The 12,113-nt window shown below is 41.6% G+C and overlaps 2 protein-coding genes across 2 annotated transcripts; both read left to right on the plus strand.

Moving 5' to 3' along the window:
• The first annotated feature begins 305 nt into the window (after positions 1 to 305).
• LOC130684722 (olfactory receptor 56A3-like) lies at positions 306 to 1,253 on the plus strand. The gene has a single exon (XM_057506623.1). The coding sequence runs from the start codon at positions 306 to 308 to the stop codon at positions 1,251 to 1,253; it is 948 nt and encodes a 315-aa protein (XP_057362606.1).
• A 7,804-nt stretch (positions 1,254 to 9,057) lies between these two features.
• Positions 9,058 to 10,005, plus strand: LOC130684723 (olfactory receptor 56A3-like). The gene has a single exon (XM_057506624.1). The coding sequence runs from the start codon at positions 9,058 to 9,060 to the stop codon at positions 10,003 to 10,005; it is 948 nt and encodes a 315-aa protein (XP_057362607.1).
• The last annotated feature ends 2,108 nt before the right edge of the window (positions 10,006 to 12,113 follow it).

Below are 12,113 nucleotides of genomic sequence, written 5' to 3' on the forward strand. Positions count from 1 at the left end.
AAGTAGTTTCTACATTCATATGCAAGGATATAATTACATTGAAACTGAGCCTTGAACAGATCAAGCATGTATAAACAAATGCTATTACCTCACGCCTCTATGCTGCTTAGAATGAGAGAAATACCCCAGTAGCATGGCACAACAAATAAACAGATGCATTTGCTTACTTTGGATAAACTGCTAGGACGCACACAGTTTACAGAGGAAAGGCATATTATTGGAAATTCATGTTTGTGTAGTCAATAGCCAATTTTTATCCTAATTACAGATTCCCAGAAGAAGGATGTAGGAATACACGACAAAATATGACCACACAACACAATGTCACCACCTCCACTGAGATTTCAGACTTCCTCCTGAATTGTTTTGTCAGGTCCCCCAGCTGGCAGCTCTGGCTGTCCCTGCCCCTCAGCCTCCTCTTCCTCCTGGCCATGGGGGCCAATGCCACCCTCCTCGTCACCATCCGGATGGAGGCCTCTCTGCACCAGCCCATGTACTACCTGCTCAGCCTCCTCTCCATGCTGGACATGGTGCTCTGCCTCACCGTCATCCCCAAGGTCCTGGCCATCTTCTGGTTTGACCTCAGGTCCATAAGCTTCTTTGCCTGCTTCCTGCAGATGTACATCATGAACAGTTTCCTCGCCATGGAGTCCTGCACCTTCATGGTCATGGCCTATGACCGCTATGTGGCCATCTGCCACCCACTGAGGTACCTGTCCATCATCAATGAGCAATTTGTGGCCAAGGCTGTCATTTTTATTTTGGCCAGGAATGTCCTTCTCACAATGCCTATTCCCATTCTCTCAGCACGGCTCCATTATTGCAGGAGAAACGTCATTGAGAACTGCATCTGCGCCAATATGTCTGTGTCCAGGCTCTCCTGTGATGATGTCACCATCAATCGCATCTACCAGTTTGCTGGAGGCTGGACTCTGCTAGGATGCGACCTCATCCTCATCTTCCTCTCCTACACCCTCATCCTGAGAGCTGTGCTGAGACTCAAGGCAGAGGGAGCTGTGGCCAAGGCCCTGAGCACGTGTGGCTCCCACTTCATCCTCATCCTCTTCTTCAGCACCGTCCTGCTGGTCTTCGTCCTCACACATGTGGCCAAGAAGAAGGTCTGCGCTGAGGTGCCAGTCCTGCTCAATGTCCTCCACCACGTCATCCCTGCAGCCCTCAACCCCATTGTTTATGGAGTGCGCACCCAGGAGATCAAGCAAGGAATCCAGAGGTTACTGAGGAAAGGGTGGTAGGGACACTGGATCTCTGCATTCCTAATGGAAGGTGACTCTGAAGCAATAAAAGGTGAATAGCCTGAAACTTACATTGATGAGTTATTTTCTAAACTCAGAAAATTAGGTATCACACTTTCTTTAATAAAACTTCAGTTTCGTTTTAATTTTCTCTTTCTCTCACCTCTCCATTGGGAATCTCCTTGTCCCTTTCACCTGTCTTTCCATACACATTGTCTTATTTTGTCCAAAGTATAGACATACCTGGGGGTAGGTTCTAAAGTGAGAAATTTATGTTCCTATAAGTACAGCTGTTATTGTATCATGACTTTGTATTCTTGAATATACATCTGTGGATATTTGGTGGGTTGTGTTGTGTAATGTGTTCTTATTCCATTTCCACAGAAGGGAGTATATCGGAGACAAGGACATAGGAGTGCATTTCTTTCGTGAATGAAGGGAAGATGCTTCTAGTCATTAATTGGCTCTTTCCCTGTGAGCCTTTGACCACATCAGTGTCTTTTTTTGTCTCTCCATCTCTGTGTCTCCAACTCCATCTCTGCCTCTCTCTCTCTCCTTCTCTAGGAGACGAGGTGACCTTTTGTATTGTGTCCTGTGTACATTGCAAAAGGACAAGATTTCTACCTGGGTTGCTCATGTGTGTAACAATTAGCCATGAGCTTTATTAGATTCTCCTTCCAGTGGCTGTGTGCTGTGGACATGCATCTTTTGGATCCAGGGTGTTGTAGTTCATGGTGTGCACACACAGTTGTGCTAATGTGGTAAAGGGTTCTAAAGACTGTAACATATGATCCAGTAATCATATTGAAATATAAATCATGCTGTTCAAACATTGCTTGCTTATTAATTGGACAGGTAGGAAGCACAATATGTCCTAGGATTTCTGTGTACTATTAAGACACAAAAACACATAGAACATTTTTGTTGCTTTCAGGAGCTCAAAGGTTGGTTAGGCGCAACACAATAAGAGTTCTTGGAATACAGTCCTCTCAACAGGTGAGAATGTGGAATGGAATAAGTTATGGTGGGCAGTAAGGTACCAGGCAACATAAGAAATCACTGGATAGAGAGTTAAAGGTTCTAATTGTAAGTCTTACACAACTAAAACAATCAGTACTTAGGCCCAAAAGAGCTGGTCTCATAGTATGTCACATTACTCCTCTATGAACAATTTGTTTTAGCAGATCCTTCCTAAACGTAAGCTTTTGTGACTCAGTAATAACTTAGAAGGGTATTACCCTGTTTTGACCATGGAAGCAAAATCTCTTCATAGTCTACTACCAATACTGTACCCAAAGTCTGGGTCTTTTGGTCTTAACATAAAGCACCTCACATACATCCTCAACCAACTTAAGCTTTCATTCCACAAAGCTCTGCCCATTTCTTTCCTCCTCCCTCTCACAGCGAAGAAAAATAAATTGGTATTTCATTTCTCTGCTCTTGGATACCACTATGAGCTACTCTTTGAAAAATAAACATATACTCACATAATAAAAAGCAATACCTGAAAAGCATATATTCTAGATTAACATTGAATTACATTTCTGAAAATAAAAAGCAGTCTATCAAGATCCAACTTGGTTAACACCTAGATAAACTTTTACTTTCTCATTTGAAAAAGAACTCCTCAAAATTTCATTCTCTCAAATATTTCAAAATAATTTAAATGGCTTGGTTTCAAGTGTGCATGACTGAACACCAAGAGGAACATCTTACGTGTATAAAGGTACTAAGGTACTAAGTAGCTTCTAAGGTAAATTTGGACTACTACCTCTTAGGAAATACTAAATATCAACCACTTTTAACAATATTACATATGGACATCCAATCATCAAGCGCATACAGAGAATGATAATGGCCCTTGAGGCCAACATCTAACATATTGTCTAACAAGTGTGCATTTACAGCAAATATAGACAAAGTTTTGTTATGGTTCTGGGGTTGCAGCAATGAGGAACATACTCAAGGTCCATGCTTACAACTGCAAAGGCTCTAAACCTCTAAGAAAGAGGAGTCCAAGAAGCAGTGGAAAGTGTCAATAGATTTCATAACAGTTCTCCCAACACAGCAGCAGAATATGCCAACAGGAAGGACATAGCCAAGGAGCACCTAAGGCAGAGGTCCAATACTATGGCCATTAGGCGGAAGGCTGGGGTGCAAATCTACAAGAGAATTTGAAGGACTAAGCAGAATATGATAACAGGAACTTGAGTTTGAACCAAAGCAGGAACACGATCCTGTGAACTGAAGACATACGGAAGAAAATGGGATTGAAGAAGGGAGGCACTTCATCAGACCAGCACAACCCACAGAAAACGTGTCTGCTTTCTAAAATATTAATCAAAAATAAGTACATAATTACGCCAGAATTTCTAGATGAAATACCAAGCTGTTATTTCTTATCTTGTTGATACTAGCCATTCTGGCTAATGTGAGGTGATATCTCATTGTGTTTTAATTTGCATTTCCCTGATGATTGATGATGTTGAGCATCTTCCCATGTGTCTGTTGGCCACCTGCATGTCTTCTTTGAAAAAAATGTCTGTTCAGGTCCTTGGACCATTTTTAAATAAGGTTATTTCAGGTTTTCTGTTGAGTTTATGAGTTCTTTATACATTTTAGATACTAGCCCCTTATCAGATATATCACTTGTAAATATATCCTTCCATACAATAAATTGCCTTTTCATTTTGCTGATGGTTTCCTCTGCTGTGCAGAAGCATTTTGGCTTGATATAGTTCATTTGTTTATTTTTGCTTTCATTTCCCTTGCCTGGGGATAAAATCCAGAAAATGTGAGTCTAGGAATCACAGGAAAAACCACAAAGCTAGTTCAGCCTCAACACTGGCTCAGGTTGGAGAAATGTCTGTAAAGGCTGTTGCAAGGAGTATGGGCCCAGGTGAGTGACACTAGGCGTTTCTTTTAACAGCATCAGTATCCAAGACAGGCTGAAACCCACACAAAACACAGATGCAAAGAATTTTCTTAGGTGTAATTTATAATTTTTCTTTCTTTTCTTTATTGTCTTTCCCCTTTCCCCACGTCACCCCATTCTACCTCACTAGGTTGTTATGAGGACTAAAGGAAATATCAGGTAACAATCAGAATAATATGACACGGTAAGAAGATGTATGATAATTGCTGCTAGTGTGGTCCTTGATGTAGCTGTAAGTGTGGTCTCCTTCTCCTAAGGAGGCAGAAAATATTCTTTGATGTGCTCTATTTCTAACACATAGTATAATGCTTTCTACACAGTACGATCAAAATATTCATTCAGTAAAAAAGTAAAAGTAATTTTACCCTTGCAATAATCCTGTGTCAGAAAATTTATTATTAAAATATTATCAAACAAACATTAACAAAACAGAAACACCTTGGTGATCTTGTGGAATCCCGAAATAAGATCTCCAGGGATAATCCATTAATAGAACAATAATTTGACTTGATCAAATTGAAAGATTTCCATTGAATAATGGACAGCACACAGTAAATTTGGCAAATACATGTCAGACTACAGGAGACCTTAGCAAAATCAAGCCAACAGGGGACTCTAGTGTTTAAACTTTGAAAGGAGATTTTGTAAATATGCAAGAAAAAACAAAAATAAATAGGAAAAGATGGAAAGGGATGTGAACATGTATGTGAACACTTATGGTTTCACAGCTTCAAAACCAAAAGTGGCTAAACAGAATATGAAGGATGCTCCCTGGTCAGAAGAAATTAAAATTAAAATAATGAGATGCTACTTTACATCCATCAGTTTTCAAAAGACAAGCATCAAATGGTATAAAGAATGTAAAAAATAAAGAAACTTCAGAAATTTCCAGTGGGGTTATATATATTTGGGAGAGAAATTCCAACTGAAGTTAAATTTTTTTGTACGCCACAACTATAAAAAGTTCCTGCACATGTACCTTCTTGAGGTCCATAAGTAAAGGTGGACCAGAGTATTGACAGTAACATTATTTCTGGTAACAATTCATCTTAGGTCACATGCTGTTAGCTACTTACACAGAAAGGGAAAATGCACAGAATGGAAACTGCACAGCAGTCAATAATGAAGATGACTTACACACTGCAACATGGCAGACTTTTAAGATTTAGTCTTAACTGAAAATATAGAACAGTATCAGATGCAGAACCTGATGACAGTTCTATAAATTTAATACCAAAACCACAAATAAGTGAACATATACCTAAACAGGCACATTGCAGATTAATTAGAAAGAAATATGGAAGGGATCCTACAGTTTCCATTTAGCTCAAGGGAAGATAAATAGCAGCAATGTAGGTATATGCAGAAGAAAAAGATATAAAAAATAGAGCAAAATATGGGAGGACCTTAAAGAAACAGATGGTGCTTATTCGACAACTTGAGGAGCATGAATGATTCACATGAGGCTCAAGGTGAAAATAAAAAATAAGGAACAAATCATGTTTCCTAATTTCCACATGTATATAAATATGATTTTAAAATCTTTCACTGTAGCAGAAATTACTGCAGGATTTTCTCTCTGAAAATTACAGTGCATTTTCTCAGTAATTCTCTCTTGCTTATTTATCATTGCAATGCCATAACAGAAGTCATGATAAGTTAACATCGCTCCATCCAATAGGATGATTTGGGAGGCTATCTAACAAGCACATAGAGGAAGCCCACACATGGAAGATTCTGAGTGTGGGTGTGCAAATGAGTATGAACATGTGTGAATGGATATAAGACCCCAAACCTAGGAGAGTCACTAACTCCCTACAGGACACATAGCCAACAAACGGCTAAATTAAAAGGGCTTTTTTCTTTTAGAGACAAAGGAAATCATTTTCTTTTCCAATGTGCCTGACTGTCTGTCCCAGGAGGATCCTTTGAGTTCAAGGAAGGAAGGATGGAGAAGTTCCTAGAGGGCGACATCCCTTAGGCTCCAGAGTAATAAATACCCCAGGTATGTTGGGACCTAACCAAAACTCCAGGATCAGTGGAGCCAGAGCCTGTGCTTCACACCCTCCGAAAGTACACCTGGGTAGAAGGTACCTGAGATCCAGCTATACCATCATTAGCAAGAAGACAGGAGAGAGCTTGCTCTTCAGTCAGGAGCTGCGTTCCTGTCCATTCCGGAGTTGGCACCGCGAAAGCAGGCTGAAAACAGGGCCGTGCAGCCTGCAGCCTCCCTCAGGTCAGAAGGCACCATGAGAACATCTGACATCCTCTTGCCTTCTCTGAACTTTGCTTGGCACTGCCAGAGATGCAGAGAAGTGGGACTTTGTCCCTAGGAAAGGAGAATAATGCGGGGTGGGGGGGGACAGCTCTGGAAAGTGTATCATCTGGACCCCAGTGAGAGCATCGGGGTTCTCGATTCTGAGTGTGGGAATTTAGGAGACTTCAGGCAAAGACTCTGCCTACAAATGTTTCACTCCTGGAGTTGGAATTAAATTTACTCTAGTTCACTTCAGAGGTTGAGGGTAGAGGCTGCAGGTGGGGATCAGTGGGGCTCAGAAAGTAGTTCCTCAGCTTGCAGCTCTATCTAAGGAATTTCTAAATGCCACTGCTGCCAAAAGCAGAAAATTATGTCCGTAGGATCCACGAGGTTTCAGTCACTGGGGGCACGCAGTGATGTCCAACACAACACTGGGAGACAGGTCTGCAGGTCGCTCTTCTGGAACTCTGTGGAGCTGGGGGGACCCCTGGACACAGGAATACCACAGTGCTGCGCTGTGGACCTTCCCTGCAACCCGGGGAAAAGCCTGGGAGGCTATAGGGTCTCTGCTTTATTCTTGACCTTCAGCATCTCTGGCTTCTTCAAGGTGTCCCTCTCTGCAACCAGCCAGTCATTAGCTCTAGGTCCTCAGCCCAGACGGTGCCGTGGCAAGCTCTGATTGCAGACTGACACTGGAAAAGGACAGAGGAAGAAAGACTTATGTGTTCTCACATGCTCTGCTGCTAGGGCTCAGTGGGTAGCTCAGTGTTTGTTGAGTGAAACATACCAACAATAGAATGTTTCTAACGGTATGAAAATATTGGTCCACTCTCCATATACCATTTTATGCAAACTTCCTTACCACACTGACCCCACTCCAAAATTATTTCTCCTCCATCAGAGTCCCTGTCAAGACTCTTAATCATGTCCAGGGGGAAGTTTGCTTCCTTTTTAATAGAATTGATGGGGAAAGTACACTTTCATAGAATTATTTATCAAGTCCAAAGGAATCCTAGAAATTACTCCAATCCATCCCACGGTATTAGGCAAGATTAGCATCAGGGTAAAATAGTTTGGACGGTTAAGATGTTGAGATATAATTTCCGTTGTTTGTAATGTGTCAATAATATAATATATCTCATAGGATGTTGAATGATCAAATGGGATAAAGTCTTAGAATATTTGGGCATAGTTCCCCACAAGTAGTAAGACTTCCAAACCTAACATAATTTTATGTTACATTAGTGAGCCTAATGAGTAATAAGCAGCGTAGTTCTAATACTCCTGATGAAAAATAATTTCTAACCCACAAAATAACTCTTTAACAGAGACTCTGTCTATATACACAGATTTAGGTACAATGGACTCCATGACTTGAAGGATCCCAGAAAGACCTGACCTATATACTATTTGCCAAGCTACAGCCTTCCTTGGACCCTTTCACAATCAGGGGAAGAACCTTAGGATCCTTCACCTTTAATGTAAATGAGGGTACCACATCACTCTATGTACAATCTTTCTTGTCCAACCTACGCCCATGTCAAAGTTAGTCAGTCCTCCCCATCCTGTCCTAATGGTTTGCGCAAGACCCTGTCATTTGTTCTTATGATTCCCCATTGTTCCCAAGAAGGTTTTTGCTTTACCTCCTCGAGAGTAAGAACAGCTCCCTGTTCAGTTCTGTGGCTCTGCTACCTCCCACAGTGCCAGGGGAAAAGGCTGAGTGATAGAAAGCAATGCCAACATTAAAGCAGTGCCTGGAAGCAGGGGACTGCCCACCTGGTCCATGACATCGATGCTTGAAAAGGGAAACAGAAGAGGGCAGGAGTATAAAGATAAACGTCGCCAGCCTCCCACAGCTGCCCGCAGAATGACTGCCTTCCCGTCTGGTTTAACGGCAGGTATGGCCCTTCCAAAACTCGGCAAAATTGGCCATCATCCTTTAAAAGGTACTTCCAGAAATTAGGAATCCTACAAAGGTGAAGAGCTGATAAACAGAGGGGAAAACAAGTATTAGGGGGATTCCATACCTATCCACTTGAAATACTTTTCAGACGAAACGTCAAATAACTAATTTCAGTTCCATAATTATCTTAAATCTCTAATTAAAGCAAAGTAAATACAGCTGAAAAGACAGAATGACGGTGACAAAACGACTGATCATATTCTTCTGAGCGCCACTTCGTGCTGGCTCTGATACTTATAGTATATACTGTTAGAGTTAAGTTGCAGGTGTGGTAGCCTATGTGTGCATTAAAAAACAAAAAGAAAGAAACTCACAAGTACAAATTTAGACTCACCTGTCACAAAAAGTAGTTTCTACATTCATATGCAAGGATATAATTACATTGAAACTGAGCCTTGAACAGATCAAGCATGTATAAACAAATGCTATTACCTCATGCCTCTATGCTGCTTAGAATGAGAGAAATACCCCAGTAGCATGGCACAACAAATAAACAGATGCATTTGCTTACTTTGGATAAACTGCTAGGACGCACACAGTTTACAGAGGAAAGGCATATTATTGGAAATTCATGTTTGTGTAGTCAATAGCCAATTTTTATCCTAATTACAGATTCCCAGAAGAAGGATGTAGGAATACACGACAAAATATGACCACACAACACAATGTCACCACCTCCACTGAGATTTCAGACTTCCTCCTGAATTGTTTTGTCAGGTCCCCCAGCTGGCAGCTCTGGCTGTCCCTGCCCCTCAGCCTCCTCTTCCTCCTGGCCATGGGGGCCAGTGCCACCCTCCTCGTCACCATCCGGATGGAGGCCTCTCTGCACCAGCCCATGTACTACCTGCTCAGCCTCCTCTCCATGCTGGACATGGTGCTCTGCCTCACCGTCATCCCCAAGGTCCTGGCCATCTTCTGGTTTGACCTCAGGTCCATAAGCTTCTTTGCCTGCTTCCTGCAGATGTACATCATGAACAGTTTCCTCGCCATGGAGTCCTGCACCTTCATGGTCATGGCCTATGACCGCTATGTGGCCATCTGCCACCCACTGAGGTACCTGTCCATCATCAATGAGCAATTTGTGGCCAAGGCTGTCATTTTTATTTTGGCCAGGAATGTCCTTCTCACAATGCCTATTCCCATTCTCTCAGCACGGCTCCATTATTGCAGGAGAAACGTCATTGAGAACTGCATCTGCGCCAATATGTCTGTGTCCAGGCTCTCCTGTGATGATGTCACCATCAATCGCATGTACCAGTTTGCTGGAGGCTGGACTCTGCTAGGATGCGACCTCATCCTCATCTTCCTCTCCTACACCCTCATCCTGAGAGCTGTGCTGAGACTCAAGGCAGAGGGAGCTGTGGCCAAGGCCCTGAGCACGTGTGGCTCCCACTTCATCCTCATCCTCTTCTTCAGCACCGTCCTGCTGGTCTTCGTCCTCACACATGTGGCCAAGAAGAAGGTCTGCGCTGAGGTGCCAGTCCTGCTCAATGTCCTCCACCACGTCATCCCTGCAGCCCTCAACCCCATTGTTTATGGAGTGCGCACCCAGGAGATCAAGCAAGGAATCCAGAGGTTACTGAGGAAAGGGTGGTAGGGACACTGGATCTCTGCATTCCTAATGGAAGGTGACTCTGAAGCAATAAAAGGTGAATAGCCTGAAACTTACATTGATGAGTTATTTTCTAAACTCAGAAAATTAGGTATCACACTTTCTTTAATAAAACTTCAGTTTCGTTTTAATTTTCTCTTTCTCTCACCTCTCCATTGGGAATCTCCTTGTCCCTTTCACCTGTCTTTCCATACACATTGTCTTATTTTGTCCAAAGTATAGACATACCTGGGGGTAGGTTCTAAAGTGAGAAATTTATGTTCCTATAAGTACAGCTGTTATTGTATCATGACTTTGTATTCTTGAATATACATCTGTGGATATTTGGTGGGTTGTGTTGTGTAATGTGTTCTTATTCCATTTCCACAGAAGGGAGTATATCGGAGACAAGGACATAGGAGTGCATTTCTTTCGTGAATGAAGGGAAGATGCTTCTAGTCATTAATTGGCTCTTTCCCTGTGAGCCTTTGACCACATCAGTGTCTTTTTTTGTCTCTCCATCTCTGTGTCTCCAACTCCATCTCTGCCTCTCTCTCTCTCCTTCTCTAGGAGACGAGGTGACCTTTTGTATTGTGTCCTGTGTACATTGCAAAAGGACAAGATTTCTACCTGGGTTGCTCATGTGTGTAACAATTAGCCATGAGCTTTATTAGATTCTCCTTCCAGTGGCTGTGTGCTGTGGACATGCATCTTTTGGATCCAGGGTGTTGTAGTTCATGGTGTGCACACACAGCTGTGCTAATGTGGTAAAGGGTTCTAAAGACTGTAACATATGATCCAGTAATCATATTGAAATATAAATCATGCTGTTCAAACATTGCTTGCTTATTAATTGGACAGGTAGGAAGCACAATATGTCCTAGGATTTCTGTGTACTATTAAGACACAAAAACACATAGAACATTTTTGTTGCTTTCAGGAGCTCAAAGGTTGGTTAGGCGCAACACAATAAGAGTTCTTGGAATACAGTCCTCTCAACAGGTGAGAATGTGGAATGGAATAAGGTATGATGGGCAGTAAGGTACCAGGCAACATAAGAAATCACTGGATAGAGAGTTAAAGGTTCTAATTGTAAGTCTTACACAACTAAAACAATCAGTACTTAGGCCCAAAAGAGCTGGTCTCATAGTATGTCACATTACTCCTCTATGAACAATTTGTTTTAGCAGATCCTTCCTAAACGTAAGCTTTTGTGACTCAGTAATAACTTAGAAGGGTATTACCCTGTTTTGACCATGGAAGCAAAATCTCTTCATAGTCTACTACCAATACTGTACCCAAAGTCTGGGTCTTTTGGTCTTAACATAAAGCACCTCACATACATCCTCAACCAACTTAAGCTTTCATTCCACAAAGCTCTGCCCATTTCTTTCCTCCTCCCTCTCACAGCGAAGAAAAATAAATTGGTATTTCATTTCTCTGCTCTTGGATACCACTATGAGCTACTCTTTGAAAAATAAACATATACTCACATAATAAAAAGCAATACCTGAAAAGCATATATTCTAGATTAACATTGAATTACATTTCTGAAAATAAAAAGCAGTCTATCAAGATCCAACTTGGTTAACACCTAGATAAACTTTTACTTTCTCATTTGAAAAAGAACTCCTCAAAATTTCATTCTCTCAAATATTTCAAAATAATTTAAATGGCTTGGTTTCAAGTGTGCATGACTGAACACCAAGAGGAACATCTTACGTGTATAAAGGTACTAAGGTACTAAGTAGCTTCTAAGGTAAATTTGGACTACTACCTCTTAGGAAATACTAAATATCAACCACTTTTAACAATATTACATATGGACATCCAATCATCAAGCGCATACAGAGAATGATAATGGCCCTTGAGGCCAACATCTAACATATTGTCTAACAAGTGTGCATTTACAGCAAATATAGACAAAGTTTTGTTATGGTTCTGGGGTTGCAGCAATGAGGAACATACTCAAGGTCCATGCTTACAACTGCAAAGGCTCTAAACCTCTAAGAAAGAGGAGTCCAAGAAGCAGTGGAAAGTGTCAATAGATTTCATAACAGTTCTCCCAACACAGCAGCAGAATATGCCAACAGGAAGGACATAGCCAAGGAGCA

This window comes from Manis pentadactyla, chromosome 9, assembly GCF_030020395.1.
Source record: "Manis pentadactyla isolate mManPen7 chromosome 9, mManPen7.hap1, whole genome shotgun sequence".
Lineage (NCBI taxonomy): Eukaryota > Metazoa > Chordata > Mammalia > Pholidota > Manidae > Manis > Manis pentadactyla.